This window comes from Linepithema humile, chromosome 4 (assembly GCF_040581485.1).
Source record: "Linepithema humile isolate Giens D197 chromosome 4, Lhum_UNIL_v1.0, whole genome shotgun sequence".
Classification (NCBI taxonomy): domain Eukaryota; kingdom Metazoa; phylum Arthropoda; class Insecta; order Hymenoptera; family Formicidae; genus Linepithema; species Linepithema humile.
In genome coordinates, this window is record NC_090131.1 from 31,229,321 (window position 1) to 31,250,198 (window position 20,878).

Genomic DNA, 20,878 nt, shown 5'->3' on the forward strand with positions numbered 1-20,878 from the left:
TAAGTACGCTGTGTTTATTTGTGGCATGCTACAGATGCGTGAAAAGAAGGTCCGATCGAATAGGTAATCAGTTACACATTTCTCAGTTCACGGTGTGCATCTGTTGGTGTATCGAGATCGCGAGTATATTACTATACGCCAAGCAGTCGCGGAAACGTGACCGCATCCATGCGATAAGCATTCTCGCGCTGCAGAAACTCACATGGTCAGTATGTAAGTGGTTACTATTAGCATAATTGCACATCTAATTGTGTCGAATAGCAGCTTGATGAGGATTCGTTATTGCATTCTGTTCGATGATTGGTTATTCAATAATAATGCAGCGTGCATAAATCTTATTTCTCTCGAAACAAGAGTTTAGTGGTGATACATCGTTCACATTGTGTTTGGCAGGTAAAAAACGTAAGAAAAATTACACAATTACAAGAATTTAGTCGCGGGCGTGTATGAACGTAGTTGAGGAAATGCGTGCGGAAAAGCACGTACGATGAAATTCAAATAATGGGCAACAGCAATGTCATTTACTTGTATTCTAAATGTGTTGTATAGAATACGTTAATATTATAACGTTACGAGTTGTACAAGCAAGTTATTTTTCTTGAGTATTATTTTTCTATCGAGTTTTGAAATAATTTCTTGCAACTTTCGTATACATTCAGAAAGGTAACTATGAGTGTATAATTTTATTTAATTAACATTTTTAGCTCAATTTTGTATTGTGAATTATCTGCTTATACATAATTACTCTCGTTGGCAAGTATTACGTTAACTACGTCAATTTTACGATATCGTAACTAACCAGTACAGTAGATCAATCTTGAACTCAATCACGCAAAAATGACTTCCTTCCGTTTTGTATTGTTGAACAATCTATTATGCCATTCATCCGCAGGCTCACATAATCTTTTATGTAACTTTCCTATAGATTTCATGCCATCAATAAAATGTGGTTATCTTGTTGTATTATCATCGTAGATTTTGTCAAATAATTAGAATCGAATAACGAATATTTTTTACGATACAATTATATTTTGCGCGCGCGCAAACATACATACAAATAATAATGCATAAGATAACACGATGTTACACAAGACTAATTGAATCATTAGGAATCATTATTAGAGGAAGAAACACAACTCTCTTACGTAATATTAATATAGAAGAATGGAATACTATGTGTAGAAGGAGATTATTTTATTCGCGAATGCGAATGCCATCTTTGTGCAACATAATGTGAAACGGGTCCATATTAGCGCAAAGATTTTAGTATTAGATTACGCCTTAGATAAGCCTGGGTGATACTATTCTACATGCTATCATCATGTTTTCTGTGAGATTCAGGACGGGAGAAACGCTTCGTTCTCACAACGAAGAGAATGTCTTTGATCTCAATATGAATGGAACCGTCGATTTGCAATCCACGGTAGAATAGGACTTACCACGGTTATTCTATGTAACCACGGTTACATAGAATCAGAACTTGTTACGAAGCACGTTATATAGCGACAGATACTGCTCCAGACGTTAATGTATTAAACTAAATTATTTAAAATCTCATTAATAAAAAATAATAGTGCCATATGATCGAGAGATATATATGTACATATGTATGTACCTGTTCGCGCGCGCGTGCGTGTGTGAGTGTAGGATGTATATACATGCATGCATGCATACATACATACATACATACATACAAAACAATAAGAAATAATAATATTCAAGCTTACAGAGTAGACTCAAGTTTTATTTTTTAAATTTTGCAAAAATAATTTAGCACTTTCTTCTGTAAAATAAATTAAAATATCCAAGTGTGCAAACATCATTATTTAAAGTGAATATAAAATATAATACACACAATTTGTAATCAACTAAAAACAATGGAGTATGTGGTATACTCGTGCGTATACATCAGTAAGTATGTAGGTTAACAAAATATTCTTAATCAACTTGTATCAATTATACATATTATGATTTGATAATTATTGTTGAATAATGATGTTAAAAGATGAACGAATGTGCATTTTTTCATATGCTTGTGAAACTTTATGTTTAGAATTTCATAAATACATACTCTTTCAATCACACACACCACACACACACACACACACACACACACACACACACACACACACACACACACACACACACACTGATTGGCTTGTTAAAGTAAATCCTTAAAATCATAAACTACTGACGAAATAGCTGTCGAAGAAAAACAATTATCTCATCAAACGGATCAAATGGCAGATAGAATTTCGCTAACGTTGCTAAATTTTAATCTTACAACTGGTTTAAATGGATTCTTTGGATTATGTCGACGCTAATTAGCTTTATTAATTTATTTTTCGTGTATATCTTTTATCTACATTTTCGATTCACCTATCGTGATCTATTTTGTAGAAAAGAACAGTGAGAATCTTTTGTTTGCAACTGATCAATATTGTCAGCGCAATTTGGCTTTGATTTTCTTATGCAAAAGTAAAAAGAAAGTCAATTACATTACAGTAAGTACATAAAAGTTGAGCGTTGTCAATTCCCAGATTTATTTTCACCAACGTCGATAATATTATAACTGCAGTTTAATTAATATTTTGTCTAATTCCAATTTATAATATTAATTAGAATACGGAGAAGAGAAGGAAATTCAACAAATCTTGATTAAAGTTAGTCGATATATTAATGACAAAGTATTTTAGTTAGATTTTATCGAAACTAATCTACAAAGTTTTTGTAACGTCGACGCTCGCGTGTCTCAGATTTTATTGCGAAACCATCAGCTTACGAGCCACTGTGGCAATTTTATATGTGGTACGTATGTGATTGTTCAACATTACACACGTTAACGTTTTAAGCATCATTCTCCACGATGCTAGTATAAAAAGTATCGCGTAACCGAATAACAGTGTTAACAGATCGAATTGCATTCGTTAAAGCGGCCAAGTACAGCTGTGCGCGAGTGCACGGGTTCACGGGGTCAATGGGTGGCCCTTCTAATCCCGGGATTTATGCAGGTCTGCGGTATCAATCGGCAGATCAGTCTCTAGAGTTGATCGTATTTCTCACGCGTACCTTCTCCGGGCATATATCCGACGACAGAATCACTGACGCATTTGTCGTCGCGCACCAACGTCGTCGACGGGCGTCGCTTCTCCCCCGGATCGCGAGAATCGGTGGAACGCGTCGATGCGAGAGAGATGTTTAGACGTGGTTGCGCCGCAGGAGGCAGGAAGCGTTCCGGGGACCCGGACGGCGATGCGTGTGCCACGTGATGCGTGCGCGTGTCGCCAGGGAAAAATACAACGCCGTACGATCACGGCGGCATCGTGCAGATCACTGAGGCCGCGACCGACCGGCCCGTTCTACAGACAGGCGCCTCGACGCTCGCGTCCGACGCTACCACCCGACCCGCGCGTTCCACCAGGGCCGGTTTCTCGGGGTGCTAGGTAATAGGCGCGATGTGTTATTTCTGCTCCACAATTGACAGCTATGAAAGCTTTGACGCTGGTTTAGCTGTTCTGGGTCATTGTTTCACACTTTGACGAATTAATCTACGTTATTGATTTCTTCAACTCAAAACTGAAGTTGTATCTCAACTTTCTCAAAAATCTCCATATATTTAAATATATCTAAATTCGTGGAAGAAATGTGTTAAATTATGGTTGTGTTAAATGTTTCAGTCTTTTTTTCTTCTTCTTTTTATTTATTTTTTTATTTTTTAAAGAAAAATGTCGGAGTATAGTTTTTTTAGTAGTAAATGAATAAAAATAACAAAAAAATTAAAAAATTTGTTCTTCAGTATCTCTCAGTCAGTTAAATTTATTAATCCTTGCTTGTAATATTTGTGATAAAAGTAAAATTTAATTTTTCTAATATTTTGAAAGATAACAATAAGTACTAAAATATGTTATATCAAAATTGTTTAAAAACTGATGTGGAAATTTAACAAGATTTTCGACAAACTTGTTAGATCTTGTAAGCTGCAACATTGTTATGTTTAATAAATAAGTAACCATGTTTAATATAAATGCAGTGGCGGAAATTTATGGCATACATTACGCACGCACATTAAAAAAAAGTGTTATATACAAATATTTTTTGGTTTCTTAGGAATGGATAAAAATATTCAAAAATATTTTGTAATAATAATAAATAATGAAATTATGAGACCAAACATGATTTATTTCTGAATTAAACTAAATTTATTTATTATTTTAAAGCAAATGTGATTAATATGAGATAGTAAGTTTTAATCTTATGCAGGGGTGCATCAAGTATCTGAAACCACACCTGCTGCTTGCTTGTTTTCGTCGATTGGTCGGTTTTTTCGCAGGTCGATTTGTCGCTAGATGTTTCTCGCGCAAACGCACCGCATCGTGCTGCGGTTAGTGAGCTACCGTATACCATGAATGCGATTGTCTTTTCGGTTGAAAAGGCCGTTCAGTTAAAATTAAAATTTTAATTACTCATTTGTGATTTGCGGTGAATCGATCGCGCCATACATTTGCGAATTGCCAATATTTACGAATTGCAGTTTAAAATTGCTGTCTGAGTGTTCTGATAAACTCTCGTGCGTCGATTGAATATCGTATCCAGTTTTGCAAACGCAATTAACATTTTTCAATCTTTTTTTTGGTACAAATAGTTTGATTGATATTTAAAGTGACCAATTGTCATTGAAAGTAGTGTGTACCATATTTTATCTACTATATATTATGTTTGAAATTTTGTTATATTATAATTCGACATTTGCATTCATGGTCTTTTTTGTCGTTATCTGTACGTCAACTCAGGTTAAAACGTGAAAATAAAATATTTACCGTCGTTTAAAAAGTAATTTGTTAATAAATAGAAGAAATCCTTTGTTTTTAATATTATCTTTTTGTATCTCTTGGTCAAAGAAGTCTGTTGTTGATTCCATTCTCGTACGACTGTTTTCACTTTATCATCGCTGTTGAATCTGTTGGTGAAATATTTTTTCACTCTTTTACTTTTGTTTGTTTCTTTATTTGAGGAAACTTTTAACAGCACATCGATTTAATAGCATTAGCGAGACGAAGATAGTTATACCAAATAGTAACCAAATCAAGATATTGGTAGCAAAAAACTTTTCTAATCAAGAAATACGTAAATTTTTGCCACGGTGTCTCAATTTAGGGAGCGATATTACGTTTAAAAGAAGATTAAAAAATATTATTACCATTACACTTTCACATATTTACTACCAATCAATATATATTCTTCCTTTCTGATTGTCTCTCGTACGTAAGAATAGGCATTGATTTGCGTTTTTGTGCTTTACTTGATTTAAATGTTTTTTAAAAAATAATAGATTTTATTTGGATTAAAAAAGAAGACAAATAAATGTTGCAAATTATAACAACATTCCACAAAGAATAGTTTGCTTAATAAAATTATTTCACTGTCATCGATATTTCGGTATTATGCTTTTGCAGGAACACTGCGATTAGTATCTTTGTTCACGGGTCGATGCATGATGCATGATGATATTGTCGGTGCAAATATTGCATTCAAGGTCAGATCGCATGTGTATAACTGCTGACCTGACAATCGCGTTATCTGACCGTATGTGACCTGAATTTTTTTTCTTTTTTTCTTTCAAAGAAAGCATTATTTTTTTTATACAGCGATAGTTTATTTACAATGGTAGCTGGAATATTACCGGTGTAAGCATGTACGTGCGTGCATGCACGCGCGCATAGTCAAAACGAAAATAGCGAAATAAATTTTTTTATTTAAATGAAATAATCAAATGGAAGAAATAAATTGACAATTACAATTATTCTAATTGTATTACGATAAGAATTTGAATTTTAAATTTTTTATATTTGTGATTAATCAATTAAGTTTTTCTTAAATCGAGTTATCAAAAGGAAGTATCTAATTTCCAGAACGATAAGATAAGATTTTAATGCGTAATTTAGGTTGATTCCCAACTTCGTAGAGACGACATTAGAAATCGAATTTTGTAGAAAAGGGAACACACACACACACACACATACACACACACGCACACACGCACGCACGCACGCACACACAAAATTAAAGTAAAGTTGAATTGTCTGAATAACGAAAGTTGGAGTAGTGTATTCTTATTTCTTTCTATGGTACCAATTTTGGTTCATTTTCGATTATTCTCACATCGAGATCTCAATTTCTTTAGCTAATGAACCTTTCAGTATACGATGTATATTGTGACTTATGTACTTCTTCTGCAAATTTTTTCAATGTGATTGCTATAGGTTGATATTCAAATACAAAAATTGTAAATTTAGATTTTTATACAAATTTTCCATTAAAGTGTCTTGTGTAAGAATTGTTATTAATCTTTGCAGAGAGAGTTTCCGTTTTTAGTATATAATTATTTAATAGTGTACAACTTTTTCAATTGAAGAAAGTGAAAATTTTAAATGACCATTTGACAGAATATTTTAGAATTATTACAAAAAAATTAAAAACTATATTGTATAATGGTCTTTACAGTAAAGTTGAAGTTTGATATAGGCTAAGAATTTTGTAATCTTATTAAGATTTTAACAATATTTTTTAACAAAAAGCAGCATTGTACAATACTACAAAATTGAATTTTTTAAATAAAAGAATCAAATTTACAAAAATGCTGCAATAGTTTTATAACATCGGAAGCATTTGTTTCTGTATCGCTAAGCTCTCAAGTATTCTCCGTCTAAGTAAGCAAGTCATGCACTATCATCATTAAATGATGTAAATACAACGATGCAAACTTGCATCTATATCACGCGATGCATTGTCATTGATGAATTTTAGTTTGTTGTGTTTTTAATTCACAATATTTTTTTTTATTTTTAAAAACCTGTACACACGTTAATAATTTTTTTGGAATATCTAACCGAAGGATGAAACATAATTTTTTTCTATCTCCGACAATATTGATCGTTTCTCGTGTGATATCTTTTCAGAAATGTTTCCTCTAAATCATGAGAAAAACATAATGCCGTGATTTGGCAAAGAGATTATTTTTATAATTATATAATTATTTGCAAGTGAAAGAATACTTCAAAAAGTGGCTGTCATGATTATAAAATTCAAATTTTCAAATAAAATTTATTCATCACGATTGTGATGTTCAATTTATAAAACATATATTCTTATATATTATTTAATGAGATAATAAATGAAATAGTGATGTAGGCAGCTGCGTAAAGTTTTCCAGTAGAACGAATCTCACAATCACATTTTCATTTCGAAGCGATTAAAGGAAACAACAATCAATATTATTTTACATTTGTTAGAAGCAGCAACAGATATTTTACTAAAACATGTAGAAATATCTGAAAAAGACATATATCTTGTGTACTAACTTTTTAACTATACTAACTATACTAAAATTCTTACAAGACTACAATATCTGTCTTCTTACTAACTAATTTTAATAAAATATAAAGAGAAATATCTACTAACTGTACTCTACTAAAAGAGAGAAATCCATCGCTTCTATGTACAGCGATAGCGAATAGCGCAGAAGGCGACTACGTAAGTTTTCTTTGCAGCACGTTGCTCAACCCGAGATATTACCCATACATACGGGACGAGATGGAGATATGCGGTGAGTCGATGTTCTGGAAATTGAAAGCAGAGAGCTACTTTCATTGGGAAAAGATCAACTTGATCTACCCCGGCTCTGTTCACGTCGTGGCGACGATGGTGCTCGATCTACCGACGTTCGATCGAGAATCGGTCGTCGAGTACTGGAGCACGATCTCGTACGAGATCGACGAGATACAATATCAAATTCCAGTGCCGCCTATTCAACTCACCATCGCCGAAACGATCGACAGCTCATGCATAAAGTTCTTAGAAGAGAACGAGCATAGTGCAGTACTAGCTTTGAAAAGCACATGTAACGCAGAGAGCATTGTTCGGCTTTTGAAAAACAATCAAGACGAATATGAGTCCTGGAAGAAACAATTCTTTCATTTCTTGGGTACAAAGGCGTTCGAAAGAGTCTGCAGTGACATCTTTCTGGTGAAGGAGCACTTGTCTCTCATGTATTGTCTGATCGAGATACAATCCATCACTGTCAACGAAATGAGCGTCAAGATTTTTGCCAGGTAATGGAAGTACGGACTCCTCGAATCGCGCTTTGATATTTACGAAAGTTGATAGGAGGTCGATTTTCATTATCGGCGATACGGTTACAGATCTGTCAGCCAGCTCAACGTAATTTTGCATCTTTTGCGAGACGAGTTTTCAAAGGATGGCCACAACGTGATCGTTGTGGAGGAGATCGATGACTACGTTGACGCTGCGACGGCTCTAATACGCGAGTTGGAATTAATTCGCGACAAGAAGAGTACTCTCGAGATACAAGAAGCAAAAGCAATAACAGACTTGCTTATTTCCTAAGTGCTTGATTTCGTAACCGAAAATATTGCACATTTTAAACATTGTTATATCTAGTATTCTTTTCGTTCAATAGGCAATATGTAATATTGTTGTGCGTTGATATCTAATATCATATATAAATATACATTGTTGTAAAAAATCGACAAAATGGAAAAAAAACAATGTTAAATAAATAAACTTTTGCTGTTTTATCTAATTATTGTATTCAACTGATATCAATCGTTTTATTTTTACTTAGAGATTTTTTGTTACAATATATATCTTACGATACTTACGATATATATTACTGACGAGTGAAAATAAAAGATGTTAAACATTGCAAATTTTTGAAATAATTTATTTTGTTAAACTATATAAAGCACATGTTCGCAATGTATATATATACTATATATTGTAGTGAATGAGTAGTGACTGGATCGAAGTGACAGAGTGAGTGAGCGAGTTAATGAGTGAATCAATATGGATCAGTAGACCTTGCTGAGCACTGTTGATAAAAAATATCATTATGATCAATGTGTATTAACGTCATCAACGATTACATATAGTTCTTTTTTTGATACATAATGTATACAGTCGCCGCTTTGTTACAGATGTTTTTGCGTATGCCTGCATTCTATATATTATCTCGACTGATTTATGCGTCGCAGTAGTATACAATATGTCTTACGATATATGTATTATGATTCTTGCATTGTAAAATCAATAACACTTCGCTGTTAATTAAGGTAGAATAGAAAGAGAAATGTCAGCGGCTAAATGTGTGAGAGTTTTATTGAAATAACAGTTAGTGCTTTTCGCAATTCATAGATTGAAGTTAATAACAAAATAATCGGAGCGAGTTGACGGAGCAGTTTATGTCAATTATTTTGATAAATTTCATGCGACATTAATGCGTACATAATATATGTTTTAATTAACTGAAATTAAGATTCCGAGGCTTGCTCATCGATCATTATGACCGGTTGTTTAATTTTTATTTATACATACATAATTGTTCAATCCTCAAATGATTATTATAAAGTTTTTTTATTAACTTTTTTTAATTCTTTGTCAATCAGCTCGTTCGCACGTGGAAGGAAAGTACCGTCCGAGACGCGAGGTAAGTACTATTGCGCTATCAGTCTACGATCGTTCACGACACTTGTTAAAAGCGAGTCAATCTTATTTGAATGCCTAAAAGCTTTCTTCCTTGCGAACTGGTCCGCAGCTAAAATTTATTTGCAAATTTGGAGCACGACGTTACTCGTTCTTTTTTTTTTTTTTTCTTTTTTATCGCCGCATCTCTCTCTCTCTCTCTCTTTCTCTCATAAATTAATTCTTTCTTTTGTGTATTGTCCGCTTAGTTTATTTACATACTACATTGGGTTTGACTGTACACGCGGATACATACCCCTAGTCATATTCCATTGTACATAGATATTTATTTTCTCTTTTTTTCCCTCAACTTTGTGAGCGTGTCGTAGGGTAATGTATCGTATACAATAAACTAATCGACGTTGGCGCTGTCGTCACGTCATCATTATCGTCGTCGTTATATGAGTATCGCATTAATTCCCTAATACACGCAGTTTGGGATACTCGCATTCCCAAGCTTCAAATCGTACGCATAGCATTCTGTCATAAGAATACGCGATCACTTTGCCGATTGCTGTCACGCGATCCCACCGGAGTCGCGTTCCTCTTTAAGGCGGCTCTTGTTTCTTGTAGGAATGTAAAACTGCTCGGCAACAAACTTCGCAATCTAAAGATCATGGATTCATTTATTGCACAGCGTAATCCTTACTAAATCGACAAACCAAAAGCTAAGTCAATGAGAAAAAGTGACAATATATTTTTTATATTATTAAAAAAAAATTAGTTTCGAAAGATAATAATTTTTTTACTTATTTGTATGTTTATTTTTTTGTATATTTTAATTTATCTTATTTGAATATAATGATTGAATATAATGTAAACACATAACGTAAACACATGGTTGTCAGCAAGCGAAGTCAGAGAAATCCGATTCCAAAAGAAGACAAACTCGAGTTTATTAATGAAACGCTCTTCAAAAATGTTGTCTTTTATGTATTTTATGTATTATCAGATCGTCAAGAAAAATTGTTTAATGTGTGAACAATTGTGCAATTAAATATGAGACGTTAATGATTCTCGATGGATCAAGGAACTACTATTCATAATTAAATTAGGGTTATTACAGCGGTTTCAGTAAACTTTTTATTTAATTAACATAATTTTTTTTTCTATAGACACCCCGATACTTGTTTTTCCTTTTATTTATAAAACTTCTTTATAATTGATGTATCGTGACATAACAACGATAGCGCAGTAATTATATACATTCTCGATGATACACAATAGAATGAAGTGTGAAAACTAGGCTATTGCATATGTCGTCTCTGTCTTGTATACGATATTTTGCATTACAATTAATATCGTTATTTCAGTGCTATCCACAATGATTTTCGGGGTTTTGGAATTATAATATGTATTATGATTGATTGCAAGCTTTGTGATGTACACGTTTCACCAGATGTGACGAATTTATTTGATAAACATAAAGTATGTGGAATGTGCGCGAAATAAGCGTCTGAGTTAAATGCTTTACGCGTCCAGTATGGCTACATATTATTCGCCAGATTTTCAAAACAAATCGCTATATATGTTATATGTGCTACATGTGCATGCTTTGCGTAACAAACTCTCTTTGTATTTTAAATACACTTTTACATGAATTTAATTGTAACATAATTATATAATCGCAGTTTGTGTTTAATTTTTTTTTTTTTTTTTTTCTTTTTTTTTAGTAATAATAAGGCATGAGGATAAACAGAGAAATTCAATACAATTATAAGGGAGCAGTATTCTTCAATGTTTGTTCAATTGCTTACGTATGTTTGATTTTATTTTATATTCAGGTTTTTCAGACTACATTGAGACCTAAAATTTCAATGTATGTATTTATTTTGTGTGTATATGTGTGCTTTTCTTTTTGCATCTTTTTTGTCGAATGAAATAAGTGTAGAAAATACTTAAGCATATTTCTTAATTGTCTTTTCACGCACTTCTCATTACAATTCAGAGCCTCTCTTTCTTGTTTGATTTTATTTGTAGAAAAGTTTACGAGCTTGCAACACGGTCTGATGTAGATACACGCGGTCAAGTAAATTTTGCATGAATCATAGGGTGATAAAAGAAGGAGAAATTAGTTTTTTGAATAGGCAACGCTAATTGCACTAAAGTATTTATTCTTAGAATAAGTAGCAGCGAAGGCACTAAATTATATTAATATTTGTTTATTAATGATTATAACGAAAGTAAAGTTAACATTTTACCAACATGCAAGTGTCATTTCGAAATAACCACAATTGAAGAAACTATTGTCTAAATTTTTTATAAGTATATGCGTTACCTCATTTTGCAACATATAAGAAAAGTATTGCATAGAATTTTTTATATATTTTGCATTTTGTTCGAAGCATTCTTCTTTTCTGTTTCTATGTCCTACTGTAGGCGTTCGGTAATATAACGTGAACATTTTGGAAAATATTTATCATAAAGTTAATTTGTGGCGAACTAATATCGCAACGAGGAATGAACATATTTTATACCGATTGAAATCCTGATTATGACACTGGTAATGACGCTGCGGTAAAATCAGAGTAATATACTCGCATGCGGTTGCGTTTGTCGCGTCATAATGCATGTGGAAATGTCTCGACGAAATATATAAACATTTGCCTTATTTCTGCCGACTTTAGCGTAGAGACGTCATTACTTTTCCCACTAAGTGATTAGTTTTAATACTTGTTTCTCTCGTAATTGTTCTCTTCGCTACTTATACGATTTATCGCGATTGACTTCATTGGTAAAACGCGTGTCGCTTTATAATATTAATCTGCAAGTCATTCTATATATGTACATGTCTGTCCACGCGTCCGTGTATATCGGCGACATGTCCCACTAACGCAGTACTCGATAATGACAATCGGAAAATAATCTCTAATGAGAAATATTCAGTGTGTTTTGACACGGAAATTTTAGGAGCTACACAGATAAGAGATGTAACAGTCGTGCGTTGTGCATAGCTGTTATTATGCAGCTTTGTAAAGCTTCGTTAAGCTTTGTTAAGCATGCGCGACATGTGCGATATACACGAATATCCGCGGACAATTTAACATAGATTACATTATCAGTGATTAAATAATAGCATAGAAAATAATTGTTTTTTTTTTGCCACGAAGCTAGAATCTCAACTATTTTGCCATTGATCTTTGATACTTGATATTATTTTTACTCTCGTTTTTTTTTTTCTCTTACATATAGTTTAGTTCTTCAGCTAGTTAGTCGCTAGTGTGACATTGTATGAAACCGCAAAAGTACGTATCTGCTTGTTTCTCTGTATACTGGTGTGTATGTGTATATGCACTTACGCTCGACATGTTGCATTCGAACGTTACACATGTAGATGCATGTATAATTTGCACGCAGGACACAATATGTGACGATATGCATCGATAATGTTTTTCTTCAGATAGAAACTGAAGGAGCTTTTGTCGTATGGCTGTCGTAAAGAGATATTGCTACAAAATTTCTCGTATGTTAAATAGTATGTTATTATCGATAATTCGTTTGATTTATAAATGGTCGAGTTTCAATAACGAATATGATACCAAAACGTACGCACTCTCTCTGTGGTTACAATTTGTATCCCACAATCGTATTTTTTGAGATGAGTATTATTTGTAAAGTCGCTTTGGTTGATTGGCGTCGTATAGCTTAGTAGGTATCTGCTTAATATTACACACATGAGAAAGGAATTCGTTTAATTACAATCGCAATACTATGACGGAATTAAACGAGAGAAATTTTACGTATTGCGCATATTGTGAAATATGTGCACAATTTAGACATTTTCGAAGCAGATTACTCTCAACCTAATTACTTTGAAGATTTCGATAAATAATTTCACATTATGTATTTTTATTTTCATATAGTTTTGCTATAGTTGGCTAACAAAATTGTCATTTCTTTTTATGCTTTTTCGATATTTGTTCATTTCACAAATGCTTTGCTTAGGCAAGAAGAAGATTTGCGTGTGCAAAATCAGTTGGGTTTCTTGAATTTTTTCGTCACGTTATGAACTCCTATCTTACACACATTCTTCGACATTTAATATTTGCGATTTTTCTTTCTCTGTGTGGCACATATGTAAGGCGTAACAAAGTTTAAAACTCAAATTACAGATGTAATTTATAGTATTTTTCTTTTGACCCTCTTTTACGAGACATAAACACTGCGTGATTTGGAACGAAGAAATAAAATCCATTTTTCTTGTATAAAATAGAAACTAAATGCGGACGGGTGAAATTGAGTATTGCCATCGATGCAATGTACATGATTAATGATCACGCTCGCTCTCCCCCCCCCCCCTCCACCCCCTCTCCTCTTTTTTGTTCATTAAGGTGTAATTCATTATGAATATAATAAATTTAACACTGTGTTTTTTCATCTTTACATCTCTCTTTCGATCTCACATCTCTGTCTTGCGCCGCACTTCTGAGAGATCTCATGTACACTGCTTGAGAGTAATTACTCAACTTCTCTTTGTTATTCATTAATATGGTTATACATACACAGCATCTATCGTTATCTGTCGCGACCGATCGTTATCACGATATTTATGTTATGCGTGCACGCGATAAAGGTAGATAGCCTTTTCTACTTATGTATCCTTTGATGTGCATCGGCTTTTGACTCGTTTGCTTGGTTGTGTGTGTGTGTGTGTGTGTGGTGTTGTATACCTGTATGGATGTATGAAATATGTTGTGTGTGTGTGTGTGTGCGTGCGTGAGTGTGGACGTGTTTGTGTATGTGTGTGTGTGTCATGCATGTATACTTATTATATTTATATACCTTCTCTTCCCTTCTGGTACGTCAATTATACAGTAACATTTTGCTAAGGCATTCGTTATGGCAAGTATATTTTAGAGGTGCCGATGTCTAAATACGCGCGTGAAATATTTCTCGTACATTTTATAAAAGTATAATCGGCCGGTGTTTCCCTAAATGTAATATAGCCAGGCTAAGATCAAATTGGTTTTTAAATGAAATGGCTGCTCTATATTTAGAAAAGAGTTGTAATCTTCTGATTCAAATTTATGCATGTATAGGTTTGCGGCTTGCACATTCGCGGTCCGCGCTAATTTTTCCCTACTCGCATGCAATTCCTCGATCTAGATTTGTGTGCCTAATTATCCCGTTGTTAAAATATATCGAACCGCAATTCGCTACGTAAATCGCAAAACGAGGAGAAGTAGATCTCGAAAAGCACGAGTGTGTGTTCCTTCGGCCAGAACGCGTACGACTATCAAATTCCACTCGATACAAGTGGCGTTAATAAAATGCGAATGCATCTTCGAGAGACAGTACGACATTTTGAGATGTTCGTCGTACGTACCAAGCGTTATTAGCTGAAGGTCCGATTGATTTCCTCGTTTCGAACGAATTAAATCCTTGGCTATTAATTATTGCTTACTCACAGCATGAGCCGGCCTTAATGAAATACGCACAGCAGCGTAGAACGGCATAGTTCGCGCGTATATTTATTATTATTACTTTGCATTTTTATGGCACGTGTAAGATCATTTGCGAGTAATGGCGTAGCATCGGTTAATCCTTCGCAAATTACCAAGTGCTACGGAATTTACAGAAATTTACGTAAACACTCGGATAATCCGCTACATATTCATTTGTTTTGCATGTATTCGACGGTAGCGTTAAATTATTAATTGATAATATCCGTATCTAATTTTTTTCAACTTTAATACTCTCAAATAATTGTGAGTGATAGTTACGCGAGCAATATTACACCAGCAAGCTACACCATTAATATCGCAAAAGATACCGGCAATGTGTGTATTTGTAGAGAACCGCAGCATCCCTACTCTGCCATGTATTTCATCCAATTATTATATATCACCTTTGTAGCTAGATTCCCGAAAAGTCTTATTTTACAAAATTTTCAAGTAAACATTCGGATAGCTGAAGAAATGAAAACTAATTCGCATAGAAAATTCAAATATCCGTCATATCTTGTTTCTCTCATTCATTATTTGGTAATCTTTAACGAGCTCTTACTGTAACTGATAATTCTCTCGGCTGCAAGTGGTTTTTCTTCACACGCGATTAAAAACGATTTTAATTACAAACGTAACGTCGTATAATTGAAAACACATCGACAGATTATATCAGCGCCACACAGCGTACGTACACATTCATATCATGAGCACGACATCGAATTCCCGCTCATGGTGTGAACCCTGTATATAGAAAACTCTTTCGTAGAAAATTGACACTAGGGTAATGTTTCCTTCATTTTATTTTTTACAAGGCGTACTACGCAGACTTCCCAGCAAACTGCCCCAATTTTTACACGGTGCCACGATACTTGAGAGCTAGCTCTCCAAAAAGCGCAAATATGGACAATTGTGATTTATTTCTTGAAATCATTTTCTCGAATAATCACGATCTAGAATCACGAATAATCTCGAATCACAATTAAGCGGCCAATATATTCTCGATAGGTGGAGATAAATATCATTGCTACTTCCGATTGTGAAATTTGTTTGCTCTCTCTCTCTCCCTCTCTCTTTCTGCTGCACATTTTTGTAGCATTATTCACGAGTAACTGTGAGTCTAATCGTAAAATCTATATGTGTTCTCTACAATTTCATACATCTCTCTATTTAACATTATACAAGAATTACCACACGCGTAAGCTTTGATGTATGCACAATTCGTTGTTTCAATCACATTATATAGACATCATCTTGAAACAGTTGTAGAAAAACGGATGTGTGGATTTTTTAAATGACAACGTTTCACGTAAATTTCATTTTTAGAAAACGAGCTACTGAAAGTAACGATATTTTACTGCATCAATTTTATCCGACATTCGTCAAAGCGATTGGTGATTAAAGGCATCTGGCAACAAAGAACAAAACGATGCATAAGAATATTCCTTTGCCGAAAAAAACTCTATCCGCGTACCGTGTCACCGTGCAAAAATTATTGAGAAACACTTGACAGCGGATCGTTTAATAGCATTTCACTTAGCTTTGGACAGTCGTATGTTTCGATCATTTTTATAGCTTTTGATCCTTGAAACCGGAAACGGAAATTGTGAGTCTATCTCGAAGAGAAGATAATTTTGACGGTCGCTTTGTCATATTCGATAAACATTGTACACGACACTTGACAAATTTGTTTCGAAGATTATCAAAGGAGATGCTCGGAATGTGCAATATGGAAATTTTGTCAAAGCTTTGTCAGAAACTTGCCGCGTGTGAATTGCGAGATTGAATATGTATTCTAAAGAATGAAGGCAACACGCTAATGCAAACGTTAGTCGAGCGTTTTTACCGAGCGCGCTTTAAAAACAATTTTCGCATTCAACGTGTGTGTACTTTCGCGACGTCTTTCAACAGAACGATTGATATGTGAAATTTCAAACACACGTTCACGATCTTTTTCTACATCAGCATTCCGTTGAGACACGCTCAGTGTAGATCGCAGCTAAATTGACGCTCTTTGATCAGTTTCACGCGGCCGACAATTATATCTAATGCTCTCGCAATCCAGGGTAACTTATTTCTGGTTATTCCTGGCGACGAATGTAGACCTGCGTTTCGTGTTATCTCGAACTTGCCATTGCCAGTTTTACATCGATACATACACTATTCGTCCATTTCCGATTTCCGGATCTATTTCCCCTGCTTTCGATCAAATTCCGCTGTTCATGCGTAACCTACCTCTCGTTACAAAAACTATCATCTCTTTTTTTTGTTTTTATTTAATAATGTCTCACTCTTGTCTGTTAGCGTTTACGGAATAAGATTCACACTCCTCAAATAGTCACACGATCTCTGTTTTATCCTAAAACGTTATACTCTCTTTTCTTTGTAGTGCACTAGATGCGTATCTTCTTACAGTACAGTACCTATATGTACACGCAATATTTTGTATGTGTATGTGAGTAGAATACTAACACAGCACTTCCTTACCGCAGTTTTTTTTTATCGTTTTATCGACACAAGTATAGACAGTGGCTAAATAGTGTCTATTGGTTAGCGCAGTGGTAGTAAGAGTACAGTTTCTCCTTATCTTTTATGTATATAACTTCACTTTTTCGCTCGCATTCGTTTCGGAGCACAGTAACAATGTTACATGTAATATTTATATATAGCAATGCGTACTTGTTAGGCCCGCGGACCGGCAGATTAATCCTAGACCGTTCGTACAGATTAGCCTATAAAAACGTCGATCGTGCGGTCTACGACTACTCTACCCCATTGGAATATTTCGACCACTCGTACGCATTTCCTTTCTCTCTTCCTCATGGCTACTATTGTGGTATTTATATATATATATTTTATGACGCGTGGAGATGTGGAAAATAATGACAAAAACTATGTCTCTCTTACATGAAAAATAGGTATTTTTCTCTTTTTCATTCTCTCTCTCTCTCTCTCTCTCTCTCTCTCTCTCTCTCTCTCGCACGTGCGGAAATGTTTATGTTTACATATGTATATGTATGAAATGCGCAATTCCTAATTCTCTTACATGGTTATATATGTACATGTATTTGCGATATCGTGTACACGCGTCAACTAGAAAAAAACAATCGGCTCACTTCTTTCAAACATGCGCTCGTAAGTAAAGTTTCATTGTCGCATGACTAAAATTATAAAATTAATATATGTGTGTTGTTTTTTTTAATAAAGAATGACTCTATCTTTAGTTTTTATGCGGAAGGGAGTATTGTAGTCTTCTCAAGTCTGTTTGAATCTAAAAGGAAAAGCTGCTGTCGCGCGTTGGAGTGTACGCATACTGACAAAGATATATCGGGGAAAACATTATTTTATTAACCCTAAAGAGCACAAGAAGGATCTATCGAAATTTCATAAAGTTCATGAATATTGTTCATCTTAATAAATACTGAAAAGAATCTATTTCTTCTATAATATATAAGCTATTTTTGAAAAAATTATACTTTTAATTATAATTTTATTTATAGAAACCCAGGAACATTATATTGTGCGTTTATACTATAAATTTACTTGTGCTTTTCAGGATTAAGAAGTAATTAGGATTCCTAGTCGTGAACGAATAAAATAATACAATATATAATTATTTTCTCTAATTAATGTGTATAAAATGATAGTAAAGTATAACTAAAGTGGTACTAGAAATAATAATAAAGTGAGATTGATCGATACGATTCAATTGGCCTCAAAGATATGAGCATTTATAAAACATTTTGTAAACACAATAGATAAAGCTCCGGCAGAATAATGATGTGTTAACTATTCGTATAAGTATTGGTTTTGTCGGTGTCAAACCATATTTTGCATATAGTTGCACGTTACAGACTTATCTTGCAACATGATATTTAACCACTTATGCACAATATTTCATTATAATATATGTGTATCTGTGTCTTTTTTTGTTATTTATTCGCCTAATTATGCGGTAGTGGTGTAGTAATCATTTGCAAGTAATAATCATAACAATAATAGTAATTTATTATATAATATTTATAGCTCTCTTCTTATAGTACATCGCGGTTTTTTGTTTTTACCTCATAAAAAGATACTTTGCTTGCGTTTCGCTTAATATTCATTCATTGACATGTAACCACAGCGGCCCAAAGAACTCTCAACAAGTAAACACAGCCTTCGGGCCCTCGGTAGCGTTTGTAGAACCGGTTAATCTGTATAATCATTGCAATTTTCCTTTTTCTCTCTTTCTCTCGATTCTCGATCGCATGCGACTGACTTTGTGTGCCAGGACGGTCTGTCGAACGTTATCCGACACTGAATTGCAACGTATAATTATTACTCGGTCTTATCAGTGTTGTTACAATGCTCTTGAAGCGAATCAAGACGTAGCAAAATAAAGAAAAATCTATCAAACAAGCGAGTACCGAACGCAATCTAACTTGTCATGTCTAAAGACAGAGGAGAAGTCTTCTTCTTTAATAAGAGATTATTTTCATTCTACATGAATTTCTTCCTTTTTCCTTTGTTTTTTCATTTTCCTTCCGCACAGAATATTACGTGTTAACAATTATTTTACTTATTTATGCGGCTCTAATACAGTATGAAGCTAAATCGCGTTAAACTCAATTGTATATACTCTGATCTCACGACATATGAGTTCTCTATATTTATTGTTGCCTTAAAAAAAGAGCATCCTAACTCCTCATGTAGATTATACTGTTTTTTTCTTCCCTACGGTGCGAAACGTCAATTTGCAAAATCACAGAGAATTACGCATCGTTACACTGTTATTTAGGATTATTCCTAATCTTCTTTTCCACGATGTGTGAGCTACATATTCTCTATAAATGTCTAGGCCTGCTCTTCGTCGTCTTTGAGATCTTCATTCTTCGCTGCGTCCATCCGTCCTTTTTATCTCTTTTTGCTTTTTTAGTATTGCATTTGATGCGACGCTGCGATTATTCTCAATGAAGAGGCGCGGCGCAAAAGAACGCGGCTCCATGTTCTCCAACCAAGATGTAAATGTTTCCTTTTTTCTTTTCATTTTGCGTTCTCATAAAAGATTAAAACTTTGCGACGTATGAGATGCTTCTTCATCATCATCATCATCATCTAAAAGGCGTCGTAGAAAGTTGGAAAAACAAGGGGGCCAAATGTGTGAAAGTTTCTCCTTTGCTTTTCAAATTTTTTCTTTCCGTCGCAAAAAATATTTTGTAATATATAATATATATTGCGTTGAGATTTTATATATATATATATATATATATATATAAATTGCAATTAATAATATGTACATATGTATTAATCTGCATCATGGCTGGAGCATAGGAATCAATTGTCTTACGGCGGTTTTACGGTCCCGGACGAAAATGCCGTCAGATTAATACAAGAAGGCTCTATAAATCGCGATCGCTAAAAGACTACTTGCATGGCCGATATCTATGTATAGACCGCTGCTATAGGACTTCGCCCGAACACTGGACGCAAAACCAACCACCGACTATATATACTATCGATGAGAAAAGTTCCATTGTTCCAACATGGAGCCGTTAATATCTCTGTGTATGCTAATAAAACGAGTGTCGTCATTGATACGAGTCCTTGTGAAAAGTGTCGCTCTTGTGGAAGATCCTCCGTCCTTCTCTCGTAAGTTCCTCACTCGCGAAATTATTCTCCGACTTTGGTCTGGGTAACAGACAAGCCGGCAGCGTTCTAAGCTCCATACTATGCACCTGATAAATAATGACAAAAAATGTTAAAAACCCACATTTATTTTTGGAAAGGTACAGAAAACTCTAGTACTTATTTCGAGAAATGAGCAAATTTGGAAAGCAAAATATAATATATTATGAAGAAAAACTTGCATTTTCCTCCAGCTAGAAATAAATCGCATAACATTAATTATAACAGAC

General features: G+C 34.2%; 3 protein-coding genes across 15 annotated transcripts in view; 1 reads left to right on the forward strand and 2 right to left on the reverse strand.

Annotated features, from left to right (window-relative positions):
- The window catches only part of LOC105677247 (carbohydrate sulfotransferase 11-like), an 11,102-nt gene extending 7,897 nt beyond the window's left edge, over positions 1-3,205 (reverse strand). For both annotated transcript variants that reach the window (XM_067353611.1, XM_012375723.2), the window contains exon 1: positions 3,070-3,205. In XM_067353611.1, coding sequence (XP_067209712.1) covers positions 3,070-3,082 — 13 coding nt within the window. In that variant the 5' untranslated portion in view covers positions 3,083-3,205. The remainder of the gene's footprint in view (positions 1-3,069) is intronic.
- LOC105677246 (uncharacterized) overlaps positions 1-11,233 on the forward strand; it is a 20,777-nt gene extending 9,544 nt beyond the window's left edge. For 3 of the 4 annotated variants that reach the window (XM_012375722.2, XM_012375721.2, XM_012375720.2), the window contains exons 4-5: positions 7,548-8,108; positions 8,199-11,233. In XM_012375722.2, the coding sequence (XP_012231145.1) occupies positions 7,548-8,108; positions 8,199-8,403 (766 nt within the window). In that variant the 3' untranslated portion in view covers positions 8,404-11,233. Of the gene's footprint in view, positions 1-3,183; positions 3,444-7,547; positions 8,109-8,198 lie in introns of those variants that run through there. The other variant, XM_067353610.1, reaches the window with a different exon arrangement.
- Ih (hyperpolarization activated cyclic nucleotide gated potassium channel Ih) overlaps positions 8,725-20,878 on the reverse strand; it is a 120,853-nt gene continuing 108,699 nt past the window's right edge. For all 9 annotated transcript variants that reach the window (XM_012375716.2, XM_012375715.2, XM_012375712.2 and 6 more), the window contains one exon: positions 8,725-20,698. In XM_012375716.2, coding sequence (XP_012231139.2) covers positions 20,552-20,698 — 147 coding nt within the window. In that variant the 3' untranslated portion in view covers positions 8,725-20,551. The remainder of the gene's footprint in view (positions 20,699-20,878) is intronic.